This window comes from Urocampus carinirostris, chromosome 14 (assembly GCF_059441175.1).
Source record: "Urocampus carinirostris isolate Australia breed hairy pipefish chromosome 14, RoL_Ucar_1.0, whole genome shotgun sequence".
Taxonomy (NCBI): Eukaryota; Metazoa; Chordata; class Actinopteri; order Syngnathiformes; family Syngnathidae; genus Urocampus; species Urocampus carinirostris.
Window position 1 is genome coordinate 17,328,708 of NC_142362.1, and position 23,808 is coordinate 17,352,515.

Genomic DNA, 23,808 nt, shown 5'->3' on the forward strand with positions numbered 1-23,808 from the left:
ATTTTTAGGACACTTTTCAGCCAGAACCGGACATAAAAGCTTGAGTTAAACCCCGTGAATGGGAAAAAAAAAAAAAAAGACAAGCGAGCTGGAATCACCCGGAGTGGCTGAAAAGAGTGAAGAGCTGGAGGTGATCAGAGATGTAGCAGCTTGCTGAATTTGTCAAGTGTCGAGATCACGGAGCAGAGCGATGTTTGCTGTGAATAGTGTGTGACGAGAAAGACAAAGCAAGAGAAGGTGACAAAAAGTGGCTGAGCCACAGAATGCAGCCAAGTGGTTAATGTGAGTGGCTAGAGAAGGAAACAGTAGGTAAAAAAGCCAAAGATGAAAAGCGCTAGATGCCTGAATCACAGGATTTCTTAATTGCTAAATCTCATTTGATTGGCACAATTATCATTATACCTTATACATGCCCCCTTCATTTTACTATTATATATAAATGTTTTCTAGTAAATTTAGTAAAACCAAATCGTCCAATGTTGCACATGGCAGAATTTTTTGCCCGTTCTAACATATTTCTCTAAACTTGGTAGAAATAAATAAACTAGAAATCGTGATCTGTTGCATACCATGGTACAAATTGTGTATTTCATATACATATATAGTAGCTAAATACACAATTCGGACTATAAGACGCAACCTTCTCCCCTAGCTTTCAAGCTTGCGGCTAATACAATGGTGCGGCTAATTTATGCATTGTTTCTAACGGCCACCAGGGATGTTCTGAGCAGTAAAGGACTGATTACCACAAGCGAAGTTCAACGATGCAGAAATGTTTAAGGCGTATTTTGTATTTATCTGTTGGCATTATGGTGCGTTTTGGAGTAAATATTTTACACGGCTAGATTCTATGGATTGCCCTTGATGTGATAAAGCCATTTTTGAGGACATTCAAAGAAGATGAAGACAGCGAGGGGACGTCATGATGAGTTACCTCAGCTTTACAACTTTCGGGTATGAGTGTATTTTGAAATGGATTTGACATCATACAGATACGTTTTCGTTTATCAAAAGTTTGGCGGCCCACCTGCGGGCCATCAGAACGTTGAGGGGTTAAGGTACCGTATATTATTAAAACTCTGTGTACATCTGTGTCTTTCTTTGTACCGGTAAATGTCTTGTTTCAATGTGGGCACATGCGGCTTATAGTGTGGTGCGGCTTATGAATGTACAAAATGTTTTTTTCTTTGCAAATGTTCTGGGTGCGGTTTACAGTCAGGTGCACTCTACTGTTCGGATCTAATGGTGTATATATATATATATATATATATATATATATATATATATATATATATGACACATTTCTTTGAAGTAAAATAAGAAAATAGGCAAAATGTCCAATTTGGCAACCTAGCAGAATGATTTGCTCATTCTAACGTTTTCTACCAAGCTCAGAGAACTAATCAATTTGTTTTAAATTAACTAGTTAAACTAATTACTTTTTACCATGGTACCAACGATGTATTTTATAAATATAATATTAATAATAACTACTAAAAGGCCATCAAAGCGGCAGGATCATTATTCATGGAACCCAGCAATGTTCGTTTGCATGACCAGCTGTAGAAGCAGGGGACACCGGCTAACATGAGTGGTTAGAAATGGAAACAGTGGGAAAAAAACGTTGAAAATGCCTGAATCACAGAACTTGGTTACCATCACATGCAGGGCTCAGCAGCGTGCGGTAAGTGGCCACACTCCACTTATTGAAACATAAATATTTTGTTTGTTTGTTTGTACATGATTCAATTGTTTGTTTGTACATGATTCAAATTGAATCGTTTCTTGTACATGATTCAATTGTTTGTTTGTTTGTACATGATTCAAATTGAATCGTTTCTCCGGCGCCGTCACGAATGGCAGCCACTCCAGCAGCTCCCGTGTTATTTTCGATTGTTCTCAGCTTAGGGATGCTGCTGGAAAAGTGAATTTCCCTTCGGGGATGAATAAAGTATCTATCTATCTATCTATCTATCTATCTATTATTTGCTAAAAAAACCACCGGTACAAGCAACTATCGCAAAATGGTCTTTCGAACTTTCTATAGTAATAAGATGGCCACTAAACAGGTCAGCTACTTCAAAGGGCGGCTCAAGTTATGAACTACAAAACAAAACATTTGTAAACCTACTCATGTTCATGAGATAGTAAATGTGTTTTTGCTTCTTATTTGAATCAATAGTGTTTTATTTAAATGAAGTATTTTCACACTGCTAGGGTTTGCAAGATAATAAACACGAAGGTTTTAAAAAAGCCATCGTGGCAACGGAGTCAAAGGTTTGTAAAAAAAACTTCCAAAATCATTGCACATTTCCACAGTCCCTGCCACGTGTGAACTCTGCATTGCTCTACTGCATATTTTCAAATAACCTTTGCAACATTTATTCCCTTTTTTTGAGGTCCTAGAGTTAACGAACCATTAGTGGACAACATTTGGTGATCGTGCAGTTGCCGTTCACTCGGTGTAGTAGTGTGTGAACTGCCATTGCTGGAAAGGGCTGTTGGCGTCGCAGGATGATAGGCGGAGGACGTCCGCTTTCAGAGCCGCTTCCAGGCACAAATGCTGGGAGCCCTTCTCGGCTATTAGATGCTCGGGCTGGACAAATCCAAAAGAAATAACATGATATTGCACCAAACCATGGCAATAAAACTGATTTATGAGACAAACCTTGCAATTTGTTTTTTTTATTTGTTTTTTTAAATATTTGTTTTCCATAATTGTTTTAATTTGTATCTTTTTGAATAGTTAACATTTTCATTTATTTTTTATTTATAAATTTGAATTCAATTAGTATATTTTTAAATTTGTTTTATATATTTTTGATCAATTATTTTTTTAATCAGTTATTCAATATATTCATCTCATCTCATTAGCCGTACCGCTTATCCTCATTAGGGTCGCGGGGGGGGGCTGGAGCCCATCCCAGCCATCTTCGGGCAGTGGGCAGGGGACACCCTGAACTGGTTGCCAATTGTTATTTTTAAAAGAAGGTTAAACACAAACCTTGCAGTTTGGCACTTGTGATTTTTTTTCTTCCTTTTTTTGCATACGGCTTAGGTGGTTAAAGGGGAAAAGGAAGGTGAACTTATTTCTTAACAATGTTAAATTTTTTTCATTTATTTATTTACTGCATACTTTAAATCAAGTCATGTTTTTATATAGCCCTTGAATTTGAATTTAATTAGTATATTTTTTAAATTTGTTTTATATTTTTTTGATCAATTATTTTTTTATCAATTATTCAATACATTATTTTTTTTGGAAAATAAGATTAAACACAAACCTTGCAGTTTGGCACTTGTGAATTTTTTTTCTTCCTTTTTTTTGTATACGGCTCAGGTGGTTAAAGGGGAAAAGGAAGGTGAACTTATTTTTTTAACAATGTTCATTTTTTTCATTTATTTATTTACTGCATATGTTAAGTCAAGTCATGTTTTTTTTTATATAGCCCTTAATCACAAAAATTCTCAAAGGACTGTAGTACCTGTGCTCTTCTTCTTTGAATCAAGAGTTAATTCAGATTTAACTCCGAGGTTAAAAATTCAAAGCGATAACTGTAAAAATACAACGATCTTCCCACTGAAATGATCAAATAGACTAGAAAAAACAAGTATTTTCTGTCAAAAGTTAAACAGTTCAATTGTGCAGTGTCTATTACTCAAGAGTTAACCCTCAAAGGTTAGCCTCAAAGATATAACTTTGGCAGCACTAAATATACAAAAAGGTATGCACTAGACGAGTTGTATCAAATAGACGAATAATAAAAAAGTCTTGTCAAAAGCTAAAAGGTTATAATGTAGAGCAGGGGTCGGGAACCTATGGCTCGCGAGCCATATATGGCTCTTTCTATGAATATCTATGGCTCAGAGACAAATTTGATTGCATGCAAAATTTCTCCATCCTATTCGAAACTTGAGTAGTTCGTCCTATTCAGGTACACGCAAAGCCAATCCAGAACTAAGTCTTACGGCGTTACTTCGCAGTATATATAGGGCACGTTTTTCACTACAACTTACAGTCAAGGTGTCACACAAAAAAGGTGGGAAAAAAACTTGTTTTGGCTGTACAACGCTAAAGAATCCTTTATATAAAAGTTCACTATATAATCTGTGTTCAGTGTTCAGATACCTTATGATGAATCCACAGAACACACTGTAAATACGCCAAAACACCGGAAGAGAACTTAGTCTTTTGATTGAGTGAGTGGGAGGGATGGGTGGAGCCATGCAAAAAGCGCAAGCACTCCCTCCCATCTCTCGCCCTACGCCATCTGCGCCAAAAGTGAGCTCATCAGGCTCCCTATTTGCAGAATGTTGTGACGTTTTTACACAATAACAGCTTGCATCTGGTTTTGAAACCAATATGTATGAAAAAAGGGTCAAAAGGAGTTTAACCGATCTTGAGTAATTGCAAGAAAGAGACAAGTTTAAAGTGGTATGTTTGTTGAATTTGGGACAGGGGCTCTGGCATTATTCTCTTTTCATAATTTTTATCAAATCATCAAAAATAAATGTGCTGAAGACTAAGCTTTTGTCTGGGGTGCGGGTTTAGCAATTTTGTAAATTTGTCTCATAATATATGGTGTGGCTCTTTCCCAAAATAAAATTAATATTTTTTGCTTTTATGGCTCTTTGAGTCAAAAAGGTTCCCGACCCCTGATGTAGAGTCTCTTTAACTCAAAAGTTAATTCATATTTAACTTCAACCAATGTCGAAGTGTCCTTGGGCAAGACACTGAATCCTTAATGCCCCCAATAAGCAGGTCGGCGCCTTGCATGGCTGCTATTGGGGTGTGAGTGTGTGCGTGAATGAGTAAGTGTGAAGCATATTGTAAAGCGCTTTGATTTGAAAAGCGCTATATAAATGCAGACCATTTGCATTTAGGGTACAAACAACTGTTAAACCATCCCTTGATCTAAAACCTACCATCCTAATATAAATGTTCATCATTTTTATATACTCCTTGGTCAAGAAAATTCTATTTATTTGACATAACATGAGGCTTGCCTATATGGAGTTGACGTAATTAACATAATTTTTTTTCATTTATTTATTTTCTTAAATTTAACTTGTTTCAGAACTTCTATCTTTTTTTATAATTATTTACACATCTATATTTGTTAAATATAAACACATTTTTAAATATGTTATAAAAATGTATCTTTAAAAAATTGAATTTTTATCAATTTTCTTTGCAGGGCGGCTGTAGTTCAGGAGGTAAAGCGCTCGTCTTGGGAGTTAGAGGTCACATGTTCGTTTTCCGGACGCTCCGTGTTGTATGTTATATGTCCTTGGGCAAGACACGGAATCCCTGATAAGCAGGTAGTGTGAAGTACACTGTAAAGCACTTTGGAAGGTCTACATTGACTTGACAAGTGCTGTATAAAACAGTCCATTTACAATTACATTACAAAAACGAAGCCTTAATGCAGTACAATTTCATTTAGAACATTAAAAATGTATGTATTGTCAAATCATTTTTCAAAGTAAAATATTCTCCCTATATTACTTTAAAAAAAATATGAATCCGTACACATGATCAAATATACAGGACTGTCTCAGAAAATTAGAATATTGTGATAAAGTTCTTTATTTTCTGTAATGCAATTAAAAAAACAGAAATGTCATACATTCTGGATTCATTACACATCAGCTGAACTATTTCAAGCCTTTTATTATTTTAATATTGCTGAATTTGGCTTACAGCTGAAAAAAACTCAAAAATCCTATAATACAAGTTTACTTACTTTGTACTTTGTCTAGACAAAGTACAATTAAAGTACCAAGATTTCATTACATTAAATTAGTATCAATCCATAATACTTGACGCGACGCCCGAATCAGACCAAACCAGCGGGGTAAATTAACCGCGCAAGCAGTCACCATCGACAATTATCCAGTTTGTCCGGAACTGCCCCTGCTGACAAAATTCAAATGCGCCTCGGAGGAAAAAACAAGTGAGGCGATAATTTCGATTGTCACATACCAGTTTTGACTTGGATGACTTATGCAGCCAGCGTAGTGAGCTTTGGGTGCGGCTACAAGGTTGCAAAGACAAACTTTGGCTTTGTTGGATGCCGTGCTCCAGGCACACGTCCTGCTGGCGGACCTGCTCTAACCATGTGTAGTTAAAGTGCTGACTCTGGAGAGTAAAAAAAAATAAAAAGGTTTTCTACGGGAAATTATCAGAATTTCCCATGATTTTCATTCTTAATCCGTTCCATTAGAACTATTAAGTGAATTTCTGTCGTTAAAACTTGCCTCAGATTGGCCGGCGCCTTTAAAACCCGGATTGTGCCAAGCAAATATCACTCACAAACTAAAAAATATAAAGCCTTTAAAAAAAAGCAGTGTCTTGTGATTACACAATCCTACCACGTCGATTGAATTACGGTTTATCGTGCAGCCCTATATTATAGCGAAACGCAATTCAACATTTAAAAGATGCTGCCCGACTTACGAACAAAATAGGTTCCAGACAATCGTTCTTAAGTTGAATTTGTTCATTAGTAGCTTCAGGACTATATTTTCTATGTTTAAAGTTTATATAAGTATTCTTAAGGCTTGTATAAGTAACCTGTATTGTTTTGTACTAAAAAATAAACATTTCATAAAATGATATGCTCTATAATGATAAAGTTAAGTTTAACTTACATTAGGAAGATGCGCTTCAAGATCTCCTCCTTCGTGGTAAAAAGTGGCAGAAAAAAAGCGTTCCAACCATTTTCTCAACCGCATCAAGCTTTCTTATTCCACTCTCATTTCAAAAGAAACGGCTCGCCTCTTCTTTTACACTTTACACCAACCGTATTGAATGGATGCACGAGATATTAAACAATAAAAACGTCAAAGTTCTTAGCGCGCTAGCGATACGGTATAGAATGTTTACACACAAACTAGGAAGACGAAGTGGGATTTCTTCTTCGGGGTGGATGCTCTCACAGCGTCAAACGATAGTAGCAGCGGAAAGCAGCACTACAGTACTGTCCTCTACTCTGAAAAAGGTGCACACAATACAAAATCTAACTTACAGCACTGTCCGGATATTTCTCAACAACCCGAAAAAAATGTCCGTATCTACCATTTTTCGGAACGTGAATATTCGTAAGTAGGGGAGCGTCTGTATTTATTCACAATACTACGCAGAGGCAACTTCTCTTATCCAGAAGATGTTTCCACCGCAAAGCACAGTGGGACTTGTAGTACTGAAAATGATACACCCAAATTAGCTTACTCGCTTAAAAAAGCCTCAAGTGTATTGGTGGATTTCTAAGTGACATTTCTGTTTTATTTCAAAGGAAAACTGCCTATTTTGGTGATGATGTCGCTCGTGTACAAGTGATTATTCTTTTGTCAATAATTACCTAAACAATTCATAGGGATTAATCCAATAAGCTCCCAAGAAATAGAAGGCAGTTCTCTTGATTATTTAAGAGTAAAGGTGATTTTAAAGCAACAGCGAAATCCCGCAAGACACGTGTTTATCCGTGAAACCTATTAATAGAAAATAATTTGCATTGCATTGAGGACTTATAGAGTCGAGCGGTAAAATGGTGAGGGAATACATGAAACTACAAAAAAGTATAACTAAATGAATACATTTTCACTCAAATTCCGCTAGTTCACAATAAAACCCATATTATGCTTAATATTCAGTTAAAAGTACCTGCTTGGTAAGATCACACTTCTCAAAGAAGAGGGCGCCATTCTGCACAGAAAGACAATTTCTTGCACCTCGATTGAAGACCTGCGCCAAATGTGAGAAACAAGACACGACTGACTTAGATCAAAGGATTCAGGTTAACATTTAGAGTGGTTCTTAAAAGAAATTCAATAGAGTTGGATAGAAGTATATGTATACCGAATATACAGTGGGACCTCGGTTATCGCGGTTAATTGGGACCAAAACCAAAAATTTTTATTTTTATTTTTTTTATTTTATTATTATTTTTTAGACCCGGTTAATGGGGACCAAAACCACCCGCGAAAAGTGAAAATCTGCAAAGTAGCGACACCCCTTCAAAAATGCTTAAAAAAAAAACATTAAAAAAATATAGATATATTTTATTTTATTATTATTTTTTTTTAGGCCCGCAAAGCTCTGAATCCGCGAACGTCGAAGCGCGAAGTAGCGAGGTCCCACTGTATAGTATAATAAAACATTTGTGTACGTCCTGGCATCATGAAAATGCTGATATTCTATTTGCAGAACTCCATTCACCATAGCTTTCTCTTCATTCAGTTCAGTAGCTTGAGTTTTTCTTAAAGAATTAGTGAGGCGTTAACACAATTCAGTATTTTTGTACTGTTTTACCAACTATGGGTCGTAAGACTTACAATGATGCTAAAGGGCAAAGCAAAAACACGATAACATTGGAAACGAAGCTTGAAGAAATACGAATAAGGAACAAACATTAGGAACCTTCGCAAAGAAATATAGCCATGACCAGTCGATGATCAGGATAATTATCTAGAATAAGGTCACAATTCAAGAAGCAAAGTTTTCTTAGGGAATAAAAATCATTGCAGCTGAAATCAGTTTTAACTTTAACCTGCTGTCTCCTCCCTGATCTGCATCCACCCGCTACTCCAATCGACCAGGTCAAGTCATATCAATCCAAAAGATTACTTATTATTGAATTAATCATATGCACATAATAAGCACTTCAATTTGGGTTGCATAGTTTGAGGTGTCTATAAATAGTTTAAAGTTAAATATTTTCTCTTATGTTAAATGAGTACAAAGAGCCCTTGTGCTTTATTTTGTATTATGTCCATCTACTTTTATATTACTTTCATTAGGCCTGTTTGGGGCGGAACAAAGCTCTAAAAAACGCAAAAAAAAAGAAGTCAATTAGAGCGTACAATAGAATACAATTGCCATGTACTTGTACTTGCATATGTTACTCTGCTGCCATCTCCCGGCTTAATGTCATGATTGCAGCCTTATGTTTTCAAATTGAGCACCCCACCTTCAACACACAACGGTACTATTTTTTTATTTTAATGTTTTTATTTTGGGTATCGGGGTTTGTGGATGCATTTACCCTAGGTTTTCTATTACATTATTCCATACCTCAAAACGGATAATTATCGATTAAGGGGTCCAGTGCGTTTTTTTGTCACTAAACCTGGGGTTGGGAACCTATGGCTGGCGAACCATATAAATAAAACGAGCGCAATTATTTACAATGTTATATCCAAAGTCCAATGTAGCACATGCAGGACAACACTAATTGTATATACCGTAAAACCCAGACTATAAGCCGCTACTTTTTTCCTAAACTTTCAACCCTGCGGCTTATTCAGTGATGCAGCCAATTTATGTAATTTTTCTAACGGCCGCCAGCGGCGCTCGAGTACAAAAGGTAAGATTTAGACCGGTGGAATATATGTGCCGAGGAAGACTGCAACCTCTTGGCTTGTGCATAAATTAAATTACAGTAGTGTAACATACCCTCATCATGCAAAATGCAAAAAGAAAGGCACATGACACAGCTTTCAAGCTAAAAGCAATCGAGCAGTCCAATAAAGAAGGAAACAGAGCTACTGCACGTAAACTTGGCATAAATGAATCGATGGTGAGACACTGGAAACTGCAGCGGGAAGAACTGGAGTAATGTAAAAAGGCGAAAAAAGCTTTCTGAGGTAATAAAACTAGGTGGCCCGAACTGGAAGACCTTCTAGAAGACTGGGTGAACACACAGAGAACAGATGGCCGAGGTGTTTCGACTGTGCAGATCAGACTGAAAGCAAAAACAATCGCCACCGAAAAGAAAATTCCGGATTTCAAAGGAGGACCGTCGTGGTGTCTTAGATTTATGAGACGAAAATGTCTGTCCGTCAGGAGATATATATTTAGTGGATATATATTTTTCCCACCCTTACCTTTGGAAATATACACTTTTTTCCTTGGATTACTTTCAACGGGACCCGGACTCTGCAGGTCTGCATAAAACCTTAAGTACCTGTATCATTTTCCGTTCATTTTGCCGGCTGTGATTTTTGGACTGTGTACTTAAATTAAGGACATTTAGTTTCAATCGCGGGACATAAAGTCGGGTTTGGGTTAATTTTGAGTTTGTGTTACATTCTTTAATGTGGGCCCATGCGGCTTATATACAGGTGCGGCTTGTGTAAGTACAAAATCGGTTTCCCTCTTAAAATGTGGTGGGTGCGGCTTGTAATCAAATGCGCCCTATAGTCCGGAATTTACGGTATATAAAATGCACAGTGTAAGCTACAGTTTACAGTCAAGGTGTCACACCAACAGACCCTTGAGACACTTTATGATAAAACCCACACAACAAACTGTAAACACTTAAAAACTCTAGCAAACTACCCAGAACAATTTGATTGAGTGGCCGGTGCACTCGCCCAGCACTGTCTGCACCAAAAGTCTGTATCCTTGTTTGCAGTATTTTGTTGCATTTTTACCCAAAAAAACTTTGCTTGCATTTTGTTTTGAAACACATCATTTAGCACAAAAATGAGCCTCAACACTTTTATGTAACTGGAGGAGGGGGACACATTTTAAGTGGTTTATTTACATTGATATGGGACACAAGCTCTGGCATGATTAGTGTTTTATCAAATCATTAAACGTCACATAGTGACATAAAATATATGGTGTGGCTCTTTCAAATATTTTTGTAAATATTTTTGCTTTTATGGCTCTTTGGGTCCAAAAAGTTCCCCACTCCTGCTTTAAAGTACATATTTGTAAACTAAACAAGAGATCTACATACCAGACCCTCAGCTTTGACTAAAGGAGCCTCCAAATCGGGATAGACGTTGTCCAGGTACCACTTGAAGCTCTTGCACTGGAGCCGGTCCCGCAACAAGATCTGCTCGGTGAGGTTGCCCACGTCGATGAAGTTCTTGTCCAGAAGGTGAAGATAACCGTGGCCGTAGAAAAGATCCTTGTACTCGTCCAGCCACACTTCAGCCACCCGGGCCAAGTTGCGCTCTACCGTCTTGTGCCGGTCTTTGGGGAACTTGTACGGGTTCTGACCTCGGAAAATGTGGCCCACTCGGGAGCACGGGATGATCTCAATCTCGCCGCCGCACATCCAGATCTGCAAATAAAATAAAACAAGGTTTTGGTAGGCTGGGTCAAAGCTGTTTGGCAAGCAATGTGAAAAGTGTCTATAACCTTAGTGTGGTGGTGAAAATAAATTCATTAAAATGAATAGATACTGTCCATTCAGGGGCAAAAGTAGTGGTAATAAAAAAATAATATTAATTGATTATTTTTTAAATAAAATCTGATTAAATACAAACTAAAAAATAATATCTAAAATAAAAAAAAATATTTTAAAAATCCATAATATGACAAAAAAATATATTCAAAAGAAATAAGGAAAAAAATTAAGCCGATCGAAAGATTTGAATTAGAATTTTGGGGCAAAAATAAAGGTAAATAAAAAATAAACAATTAAGTAATTAATAAATAACCATTATAAATCATATCAAAATAAACAATACAACAAAATGAAAACATAAAATAATATTTTTGCATTATTAGAAATGATTTTAATTATCTCAATTGTTTGAATGATACCTAAAAAAAATACATAATAAAGACAATATCTAAAACAATAAAAATCATTGAAAAATAAAAATTAATGACATTTTGGGTCAAATATATAAATAAAATAGAAAAGAAAATTTGAATATATGAATTAAATCAAAATCAACAAGAAAAAATGTAAAAAACCAAAAATAATTAAATGAATAATTTAGAATGGAATCATTTGAATTATTTTGGTGAAATTAAAAAAAAAAAATCAAAATAAAAACAATAAAAAGAAAACCCAAAAGGAATATCCGTTAAAATACATTAATAATATATACATTATTTGTTATGAAATAAAAATGTTGCAAAAAAAAAATAAATAAATAAATAAAATACACAAAATAAATAAAATGTTAAAAAAATGTAGCTGGGCTTCTTTAAAGAATCACAATTTCAGCCTATATAAACATAGAATTTTGAATTTATGAGAGTAATTATAATCCAACTAAACAATTAACAAATAGCAAAAATGATCAAATAAAATCCAAATGAACAATACCAAAAATCATGAAAATAAAAATAAAAATAAATCACTATAAAGCTCCGGTGTGTAATATATGACCACTATACAGCACTGTATTGTCTAATGCAAAAGAAAACCAGTGACACAAAGCACAGTGTAGCATTAAGATGCCAGACAAATATAGTAGCGACTTTTAGGTATGGATTCCACAATTGTTTTTAAATAAAATTTTACATAGGTATGATAGTTTATATATTTTTGCCTAATATTCAAATGAGTGATTTTTTTTTTAATTAATCAAAAAAAATTTGTACCACCATTATTTGTTATTGCAACATCCATTGCAGCCTGGTCATCTTGGAGAAGGATTAACTCTCATGAGTAGTCCGTTCTCAAGGTTTCATTATTTTCCTCATGATTAGGTTTTTTAGTTTTCCCCTTGCCGTCATGTAGGTTTTAGATCAGGGGATGGTGTCATAATAATCTGTAGTTTGCAATAATCTGTGGTTTGTGCAGCTCTTTTTAGACCCCTTGTGATTTAGGGCTACACTAATAAACATGACTTGACTTGTTGTTGCAACTACTTTGAGAATCAAATTTGTAGCCTATCAAGATTTAACATTTGAAAATAAAATAAGTATATTCAAACAGATGATATTAAGGCCTTTTCTTGTTCTACTGTGAATAAGGACATTTTGTTTTCCATCTAATTTCACTTTTCTGGAAGCCATTAACTTCGTTTCAAAACACTTGATCGCATGATTGACTTTGTCATTATGCGCAAATCGCGTCCCGCACTCTTAAATAAACACAACTACATGCAAACATTCCGTGCTTAACCATACGGGTAATTACACCAGTGATACTTGCTCATGCGGCTCAGCCTACTGTGAATGAAGGCAGCCTTTAAGCTACAAGAAATTATAATAATCAAGAGTATAAAAGGAGTTTGTCTCACCTTAAAGGAAATCTCCATGTTTTCGCCACCCCAAACCTCCAGGCCTGGGTCATAGGCGCCCAATTGGTAGAAGTAATTTTTATCGATGGAGAAAAGCCCTCCAGCCATGACGGGACACCTGTCACAAGTAAATAAAACCAAGTAAGACGAAATCAAAATAGTGTGACGGAGTGCTTGGGCTACCTGATAGGATCGGCCACGGTCAAATTGTTTTTTTTGATGTAGTCATCTGAAAGGGCGTTCCAGCCAAAGACGAGAGGCCAGTTGAAAATGCCTCTCTGGAAGTTGTCGATCACCTTATAACTGGAAGGTTAAATAAAAGCACACTTGTTAGGACAGCTATTTTTTTTGTTCCGATTAATTTGACAACCTTGCATTTTCTAGTTCTTTCAAGATGTATGATGGAGTCCACTTGGACGGTATCTCTATATAAACATTTGTTTGGAAAAATGAGTAACTATGAAATCAAATGATCTGCATTTATATAGCGCTTTACAATGTGCTCCACATTTTCCCAATAGCGGCCTTGTATTGCAGCCATGTAAGACGCTAACCTGCTTATTGGGGGTATTAGGGGTTCAGTTTCTTACCCAAGGACACTTCGACATGTAACACGGACAAGCCGGGATTCGAATTGGGATCCCTTGATCCCAAGACGAGCGCTCTACCTCCTGAGCTACTGCCGCCCCCAACTAAAAGTCATAACTGTGTTTCAAGTGGTGTTTTTAGAAGAAGGCCCTGAGTACTTGGCAAAACCGGTCTAGACAAAGGCCCTGTGTGAAGTAGACATTTTCCCACTACTTCTTATATTTGTTTATTAGGTGCCCTCTGAGTAGAAAAGTGATTGTCATCCGTTTTGACTGCACACTTATGAATACGTATTTTTTTTACCACTGAGATAAGGTTGTTTGGTTCTATGAATCATCAGAGAAAATACATTACTAGATTCAAAAGTAAATAGCTGTGACTTTAGCTTCATTGGTTATATTTCTGACAGAGATATATCTTCGATGACCATTTTCCTTAGAATATCAAATTTATTCTCAAAGATGGGTGAAGTTGGCTGAAAATCAATGTGCTCTGATGCCACCCGCTGGCAGCAAAAGTTGAGAGGGGATAACGGATTGCAGGTGCACGGGTGGTCTTCATTTTAGGTAGAATGAAAAAAATTAGCCGCCACAAATGAGCTCTCAGCCCGTTAGGCCCCGCTTTCAGCAATAGTGGACTGGGGATAATGTATCGCGGCCAAAACAGTGCAGTTCATTTTAGGCGCGCGATAATGCCCTGAACCAAAAAAAAAAAGTGCTCTGTCGGCCCGTGCTCTCAATGATAGGCGACCAGGGATAATATATTCCGGCTAAAACCGTGTATTTCATTTTAGGCAAGCCAGTATGGCACGCGTCTCAAAAAAGTGCCTTCTGCCAGTCCGCGCTTGCAGCAATATGGGATTATGATAATGGGTCACAAAACTGGCCTCTGCGTGCAGAAGTATGCGATCAGGGATAATAGATCGCGGCTGCAAGAGTGCATTTCTTTTTTAGTGGATAATTAGGCAAAAAAGATTCGCCAGGACAGACAAAAATGTTCTCTGCCAGCCCCTGCTCACAGCAATATGCAACAAAGGATAATAGATCACAATGTTTTTAACTTCAAGAATTTGCTTAATAAATACAAGTACTGTATACTGTACCTGTTACCATTTATTTATGTTTTTCTTATTCTCTTAGGGCCTATTAAGACAATTAAACCAAGTTTGAGAAGTATGGTGTTTAAGGTAGCAAAGATTTACAGTAGAAATATTAAACTCATCTCGTCAGAATACAAAATCAGTCATAGAGGTAAGTTCTTGCCTAAAAAAAATCCAGCCCAACCTGACCTCGGCCCGCTGGTATAACAGCCCGGCCTAGAACTGAGCCAGCAAATTAACTTGAGCCTGAAGCAAACACAAATTTTCAAAGATTTATAGAGCTATTTTGTTATTTAGGTGATGTGATATTTAGGCAGGAATCTTCAAAGTTTGGGTTTTAACAGCATCGGCCAATGAGAGGCAAATTTTAATGGCAATTGCCAGTAAAGGCAAGCAAAGTTTGCATGACTGTGATAAACTGGTGCGATCCAGCGGCCAAACAGCGTTTGCACAAATGGCCACAAAAACAGCTTGTAGTTTTAGCAGTTGTTACATTGAAAATAAATTCACGGATTAAATCAGACTCTGATGAGAGTAGGAAAAGCGCAAATAAATGGTGATCACCAGCGGGTGCTCCGAGGATTGTTATCTCATCTGGAAATCGACTGAGGCGGCGACGAGTCAAGTCAAGTCATGTTCATTTGTATAGCCCTTAATTACAAGTAGTATAAAAAGGGCTGCACAGACCACAGACTATTGCTAACTACAGACTACTATTACACAGTCCCCTGATCTAAAACCTACATGAGGGCAAGGAAAAACGCAAATTGAACCCAACAGCTAGGCTAACAACTTTTAAACCACCACTGCCGAATGTGGTATTGTCTATGAAACAGATGACACGAGCTACTACTTGTGGAAAACCGCTACATTCGTGACTCTCGTATTTTAACCATCACGGAGACCTTGCAGAAGTCGCGGTTACCAGACACTAGCATATAGCTAGCCAGCCGCTCTCTAAATTACATTCTTGCACTGTAAGGTGAAGCCCTCCAATTTTATTGTACTTTTGTATATTGACAATAAAAAACATTTATTCAACTGCAATTCTGTTTTTATTTGTAGATCCATGACTGTTATTTTGTAACAGCTGTATACTCTCAGTCCGTAATAATGTTATCTCGAGGTCAAGTTGCATGTCACTATGTTTAAGGTCTCTCCAAAACAAAACTAGCACAGAAAATGCACTTTCCTTTTAAAATCGAAAATCGCATCAAAATTGCAATACAAGTTTAAAAAAAAAAATCGTAATTATGTTTTACTTTCCAAAATCGTGCAGCCGTAATCCAAATAATGAATCGGTCACAAAATTTGCTGTATTCACATATGAATATAACGGACTTGACTTTAAGACAACAGCTCCTCTGCGTCACCTCATATCCTGGTCGCTAATGACGTCGATGACAGGGCAGGGCACCTTGTTGCGGTTGGTGTAGATGCGCTCCAACAAGGGTTCCAGCCAGCCCACGTTGCATTCCACGTGCGAGTCCAGGAAGGTAAGAACCTCACCTGAGGGAAGGCAAACATCCTGTTAGGCTGACGCAAAGCTCCTTTGTTTACGTTAGATGAAATGCGACATGCAGTAAAACCTAGTTTATTGCAGGGGTTTCATTCCAAATAAGACATAATAGGGAAAAACTGTGCAGTAGAAACCTTTATTGTTTTTTACAATTATTATAAAATAAATATTGTATTATACGCACAAACCAAAGAATTTGCTTAACAAATACAAGTACTGTATACTGTACCTGTAGACATTTATTTAGGTTTTTTAATCAATTGTTATTCTCTTAGTGTCTGTTAAGCCAATCAGAATGCAGAACACAATGCATAGTAAAAAAAAGAGAGGCCGAACGACCGTGAAAGGTGAACCACATTATAGCGAGGGCTTTCTGTATTAAAGGGTTGTTTTCCCCTAAAGGTGCAGTGTTAACTATGAACTCATATTGCAATGATTAGAAATAATTGAAAGCATTGGTGTTTTTCCGCCCAATTCTTTTAAGGTGCTTTGTTTTTCCAAGAGTTCCTTTCTATGTTTTGTTTTATTTTTGTACGTTCGTGTTTCTTTCCATTTTATCTAAATATTTACTTTCAAACCTATGCTTTATTTTTTTTTCACCATAAGACAGAGGCCAAATTGAATATGCTGCCCCCTTTAAGTTTTAAATACACCCATCCAGCTGTTATCTGCACCGCTTATCCTCAGTAGGGTCGCGGGGGTGCTGGAGAAGTGGGCAGGGGTTGAACTGGTTGCCAGCCAGTCGCAGGGCACACAGAGACAGACAACTTGCTCATTCACACCTAGAGACAATTTGGACCAACCAATTAACCTGACATGCATGTTTTTAGATCGTGAGGGGACGGCGGAGTTCCCGGAGTAAACCCACGCAAGCAGAGGGAGAACATGCAAACTCCACACAGGAAAGCTCGATCTCATGATCTCAGAACTGTGCCGCAAACGCGCTAATCACTGTGTCACCGTGCTGCCCAAGTCAAATACATATTTACTTTATCTATTAAGAAATGTGATAGTTTTTTTTAAATACATAAGTTTTAACCACTAAATTGTTCTTTAGTCATAAAATACAATAAAATCATGGAATAAATATTTTACATCTACAAATATAACTTGCCTAAAGAAAATGTATATTTTTATTATTTCCTATAACTTTGTTTTTCTAACGGTTTGTAATTTTTAGGGAACTTATAGGAATTGAATACTCGGCTCGTAATTTTCTGCTTTTTTTTTTTAACCATCTGTTACAAATAATTATAATATAGTGTCCTTGATTATTGTCTTTATTAGTATGACGATTTTTAGTCACCCAGGTCATGATAACCCTAATCACACTTGTTTGTGGAACTACGGTTGCCACTAAAATATGTTTTTTAAAAATGGGCAACACATAAAGGCTAACCCTCCCAGACAGGAGTTTACCTTGAGCAACAGCCGCTCCGGCCATTCGCGCCCTGATTAAGCCCTGACGCTCCTTCAGATGAATGACTCGAACCTTGGGGATGCCAGCCATGTACTTATCAAGTGGACCCTTAAGATAATCTGAAATTAAATTCAGTATCAAATAAAATAAAATAAAATACAAATCCAACAGCAAAGACCGAGTAGAAAAACCAAAGCTGTCTTCACCCTTTGAGCTAAAGTCATCTACGAGGATGATCTCCTTGAGGAGATGCGGCGGCGAGCGATTAAGGACGCTGTGAACGGAGCGCAGCAAGGTAGACCACACTTCGTCCACGAAGCAGAAGATCACGCTGGTGGACGGAAGGTCGTCGTGCACCATGTCCCGGGTGCACCTAGTGCGAGTTGTGAGACAGAACAACTTTACAGAGGTCATTAACACAGTCCAGAAAATCTTGGGCTGCTCTTGCCCAGTCTGGAGGACATTGCTCATTCACGATACTGCAACAAAGCCGACGACATTATCAAAGACTCCTCTCATCTCCTTAAAACTATTCCAGTGGATGCTAATGTTAGCATGTCACTGACTCTTCTGCTCTGCTATTAGCAAACAGCAGCTTGCCCATTCCGACGGAGCATTTATCGTTACTGATTACTTTAATCAGAATTGTGCTGAAGACTCCCTAAATTAATCCGACATCTAGGAAATAAAACACGAGACAATGTATTTAGCAACCTCAGAGATATTCCTTCCTTGACTGATCTGATCCCCGCTGTCTTTCTCTGACCCCCAAGTAATACGACCCTCTGGGGGAAACAAAATCTGGAGTGCCACATTTAGTATTGTTGTAAACAATGTCCACTATGTTGTTTTCGATGACAATAAAGTCTAATGTAATTCTAAAACAAGAACTAACAGACTCAGAGACAGTTTCCTCCACAACAGCATCACCACCCTAAATAAGCAGACAAGACTGTGAGAAATAATATCTTGCCTACTGATAGAAAATAGATTTTGCATGTGTATAGATAATCTATAATCACTTTATTTCTTTACTCTTGTATTTTGCAAAATGTTATCGCTAATGACATTGCAATCATTTAATTATACTTTTTTCTCATATACTTCCAACTTAGGCCAGTCTATAAGCACTACCTTGTTAATATTGCCTATACAACGCCAATATTTATTTTGATTGCATTTCTTTCTCTTAGGCTATTTTTGTTACATGTTTATCCAGGAGTGCCTCATCTAAATGTCGTTTTAGACAATGACTATGTTTAAATACAGTTGAGGTAGGACCTTGGGCCCGGGCCCGAACCCAAATCCGAACTAACCGTTTTTTCTTCTTCTTTGTTTCTCCCCTTCGGGAAGGATCTGCATAGCATGCACTGACTTTCAATCAAAGTAATTATTTAGATAAAAGAAATGCTTACCAAACTATCTGTGTAATTCTAAATCACTAAACCCAAAGAAATGTTCCTCCTCGGTGTTGGGGTAAAAGACGCGCGGGTTCCTCCTTCCACCTCCCTCACATCAGATGTCATTTCTGCTTCTTGCCAATAGCTTACAAGCTTTACAATCCTTTTTTGGTCAAATATTTCACTGTTTGCAGCTTGTAATCTGCAGGATAGGTTTTTTTCCAGTGCCATTTCGTTCAGATTCACTTTCGTTCGCTCACATTGTCGAGGTGCTCACTTGGGCGCCAAACCGTTCATTTAGGCGCCTCACTTCTAGTGCACACTTGATTTGAGGGACTCAGCCCCAAGTCAACCCCAAGTTGCGTAGTTTGGCGCAGAAGTACGCACGGCCGAAGTCAGGCTTCGTGTTTACTTTGGCTGAAAACTAAAGGTTTCGGGTTTATTTCAGGCTTGGTTATCAAGTCAAGTTAATCTGTCAGTGAGTGCCAATTATAAGGGTGAAGCAGGAGTGATGCCATTAAACAGAAATATATTGTTTCTGCATTTAACATGAAATAAAAGATTATTTAAATCACGTCACTCACCAAAATCAAAGTACCAGCAAAGTGAGCTGCATTGCACCGTCCAGTCTGTTCATCAGTCGTGCATGTACATAGCTTACCAAAAGCATAGACTAACTCTATATATGGATGGACACAACAGTGGTATTTTCACTTTGATGGCAGGAAATATGATGTATGTCCCTGAGAAATCAACCAATATACATGAGGCTTTTTTTTAGCAAGTTAGCACGAGTGAGTGTATCAATTGTATCCGCACTATAATTCCTGCAGTGCTTTGGGGCATAAAAATATCCTGGATAAGGAAACTTTGTATGCTTACAAACACTCTGACATTTTAAATGCATATATATGCACGAGTAATCGAAAAATGGAAAGTACAAACCCAAGCATTGCAATGGGAAAACTCACAGTAAAAGTAAGACCTTAATCGAATTATTGTGCGCGTTTGCATGTTTTTATACAGTATAGTCGGAATTCTGTCAATTTTCTATTCACAATTGGATTACTGCCTGCGAGTAAACCTACTCATTGTTCACCGCTTTGTCAGCGATGACAATAAAGACAATTCAACCTGATTTAGGGGTGCAGGTGGTGCCGACAACTCACTTCTCGGGTCTGGTGTCCGGAACAGCGCGATCCAACGGGATCTGCTCGCTTAGGTAGACGTTAAAATAGCCTTCGTTCCACCTTTGCTTCACCATCACGTCATTTTCCCTAGGGACCACCCCGGCCAGACCAAACTGGCCCATGGCGTTTGGATCCCGAGGGGAGGTGGTCACGTCCAGGGTCAACACCCTGTGGACACTTGTTTTAGAGAGCCTGGCGTCTCTTACGTTGATTTTTAGAGAGTTGTTTTCAACCGTCTCATTTTGTTCCTTCGGAAAAGACGTGTTTTGCAATGTTTGTGAGTTGTTCTTCTTGATGGGAGGATCTTGAACTGGAGGTTTTGGATTTGTCGTGTTTTGTAGAGTTTTCACAAACAAGATGATCTTCTCGGAAGTGACGGAGACTTTTTGGATTTCCGTAAAATTTGTAGGAACCCTCAGAACATCTTGACCACGCTTAATAGCTGCTTGACCCTTCCCCCTATGACTAAATATTCTAACCGGTGGTGGGTTCGAGAGCCCCCCAGCATAATCAAACTCCAGAACATCCTCAGACTGTTTCAAGTTTTCATGGTCCATCTCTCTCTCCCGGATCATTTTCTCCTTCACCAGATGACTGGTCGCTTCACCAATAGACATACGGAGGACTGCCATGTCCAGGAGCAGCCAAATGACAGAAGCCACAAATATGAAGCCCAGCACCCTTCCGCTGCTCCGCAGATACCTCCAAAAAAGTACCATAATCAGAATAAAGTACAAAAAAAATCCAATTATCACATTGAGAGTGCAAGAATTGCTTCTGAGGTTCTTTAAAGCAGAGCAGCTAGCTGCATGCGTGGCATGCTACAAAACTCACAGAACAGAAAAGAACAGCATTGTTGAAAAAATATTGCAACATAGTCAGGGAAATGATCTTGATCCACATCACCACGACCTCCGGTACCGCAAAACAAAGTCCAAAACTTTGTGTTCCTCAAGTTCTTCAAATTCGGGTGCAGGCGCTTACAAAGTTGACGTTCTGACGAACAGCGTAAGCGGACCCTGATTGGATGAGGTAACGTCAAAGTAGAGTGCGGCACAAAAGGAAACAGAGTCGGAAAATTTCAAAGTAAAGATATTTATATTTATATTTATTTATAGTCTCACACGACACAGGAAATAGACGAGCAGTGTATGAAATAAATACGTTATTGTTTTAAAATGAGCTCTGACATACATTACGCTATTTTCGCAAAGCTATGTTTAAAGGTAGTGTATTGCAATCACGTGGGAATTTAGAGAATATTCTTGTTTTTCTGACCATTTTTAGGAACTTTGTTTACTTTCTGATTCGTTGATTTTTTGTGTGTGTGGAATTTTTCTTACATATTTATTACTTTTCTAAAAAACAGTGTTTAAGCAGTTTCTCTCGGAATGTTGCTGAGTTATCTATACAACAATATTTTAAACAAATACTTTGAAGTTAATGAATTGTTAATTCATCCACAAATTGTGTTAACTTATAAATATACTGCGCTTTTATCTCAACTGAATATTAATTTATCCCCTAAAAATCTCAAGAATTTTACTCTGAAAATATAAAAGAAAAATTTGATTAAAAAAATATGTTCACTATCATAAATACGCATCTAATCATCTTATTTTATATTTTAATGATTTCATTTAAGTTTTTTTGTCTTATATAGTATTTGCGTTGGGAGATGACAAAACATACGGAGATTTTTATCCGTCCAGACAGGAACAGGGTGGGCAAATTTTCAAATTAAAACACAAGAGTTTAATTGTTCCTACCTTGGCGACGAGTGATTTATGAAGACGCCAAGAAAAAAACCGACATAAAAACGAGTTCCAAACGACTCAAAGTGTCTGGTAAGACCTGTCGCAAATTCTTGAACTCTTTAAGTGCATTAAAATGCTGTTGAGCATGAAAAACGACACCAAATAATATTACGACATCTAATGGGTTCAAATTGTTTGAGTCAAATAGTTTTTTAATAGTGCTAGGTTAGCTTACGGTATTCAATATTATATCGTTTCGTCAAAGATATCTTTAATGCTTTTTAATATTTATATTAAGTTTCTCTTGAAGTATCATTTCTATTTTCACTCATTGGAACACTAGGCATACTTATCGTATATTTTGTAACATAGCATATTGGTAAAGGCACAGTGTGTATTATTTAGGGCCTCCGAGTTGGATCAGGAGGCCTCTCCTGCTACTGGTAACCATTTAAACCAGTACTATCTACTACCAGGCTGTACTTGCCCAAGTCACACCACAGGAAATGGTACCCATACGACCCTGGTGGTTAAGGGGTTTGTTAACCGTGAGAGGTAATGAACCTAAATTCATTAAGATAGAAATATATATTTAAATATTAAGCAAAAATACATAAATTACATAAAATACGTGCATTTTTTTCAAGGTATGTACTTATAGGTCAAGAAATGTGGACCTGTTTTTTTTTTTTTAACAAAGCATGAGCCTCACCTAGAGGGGCTGACATAATTATTGGCCATCTTGCTACTATGGTTACCTAAAAACCAAAAATCTTGCGAAAGGCCGGGCAATAAAAGAAGAAGAAATGTATGGAATGGAAACCAGCTCGGTGGCTTTAGGGTTGGGCGCCCGCTGGGACGTCACAGGTTCGAGAGTTTTCTGAGTTATACCTAAGACTTATAACATTGGTACCCATTGCCTCCCTGCTCGGCATAAGGGGTTGTGAGTGGGGGGTTTGATCACCTAATGACTCGTAAGAAAAAATGGGGGGAGAAATAAAAGAATGAATGGTTTATTTTGGTTACTTTGAGTCTCTGTAGTTTGCCCGCTTTCTTTTGCTTTTTAGCACTTGTTTTAGGTTGCACAACACAATACAGGAACATATAGTGGTCATATGATACGCACTGTCTCTTTAAAAAAATTCCCTTTTATCCTAACATGCTATAATTATTCTTTGAAATATATTTTTTTCTGGAACTAATTAGCTAATTAAAAAAAAAATCCTTATCATGTTTTACAAAAAAGGACAAAACCATATTAGGCAATGTATCTACTTTATGAACATTGTTTTATTTAACATCAGGTATCATTGCACATGCATAATGCTAACATTAGCTGCCAAATTAGTGTTTACCGTTTAAATGATGTTAGCAGTTAAAGTAAAGCTAGCCACCAAAGCAACGCTATTGGTTAATGCGGCTAGAGGTTGCATTCGAAAAAATATGTTCTAAAATCCAGGCCAGTTATTTATCATTTCATATCAAGTCAGAATAATTTCAATATTTTGTTTGGCCACCATTATTTTGAAGAAGCACTTCAATCCTCTTGGCCATGGATTTGACCAAATCCTCACAAATTGCCATTGGAATGCTCTTCCACTCACTTATGACATGACTGAGCTGGGGATATTCCAGATCTTGTTCTTCTCCACCTTCTGCTTGAGGATGCCCCACAGATGTTCTTTGGTGTTCAGATCTGGAGACATACTTGGCCAGTCCTTTACCCTTAGCCTCTTTAAAAAAAGCCTTTGTCATCTTAGAAGTTTATTCCTGGTCATTGTCAGGCTGGAACATTGCCCTGTGACCCAGTTTCTGGAGAGAGGGGATCATTCTCTG

General features: G+C 37.4%; 1 protein-coding gene and 1 long non-coding RNA gene across 2 annotated transcripts in view; one reads left to right on the forward strand and one right to left on the reverse strand.

The window, feature by feature from the left end:
- Positions 1-1,987: 1,987 nt before the first annotated feature.
- Positions 1,988-21,216, reverse strand: galnt5 (polypeptide N-acetylgalactosaminyltransferase 5). The gene is made up of 10 exons (XM_088352559.1): positions 20,195-21,216; positions 17,832-17,998; positions 17,625-17,744; positions 16,060-16,195; positions 13,183-13,302; positions 13,000-13,117; positions 10,749-11,078; positions 7,667-7,747; positions 5,987-6,142; positions 1,988-2,596 (listed from the first exon to the last, which is right to left on the reverse strand). Exons 1-10 carry the CDS (start codon positions 20,932-20,934, stop codon positions 2,456-2,458), a joined length of 2,109 nt encoding a protein of 702 aa, XP_088208685.1. The 5' UTR covers positions 20,935-21,216; the 3' UTR covers positions 1,988-2,455.
- A 746-nt stretch (positions 21,217-21,962) lies between these two features.
- The window catches only part of LOC148352824 (uncharacterized), a 38,248-nt gene continuing 36,402 nt past the window's right edge, over positions 21,963-23,808 (forward strand). Inside the window, exon 1 of the long non-coding RNA XR_015852775.1 lies at positions 21,963-22,062. This is a non-coding gene — a long non-coding RNA (uncharacterized LOC148352824). The remainder of the gene's footprint in view (positions 22,063-23,808) is intronic.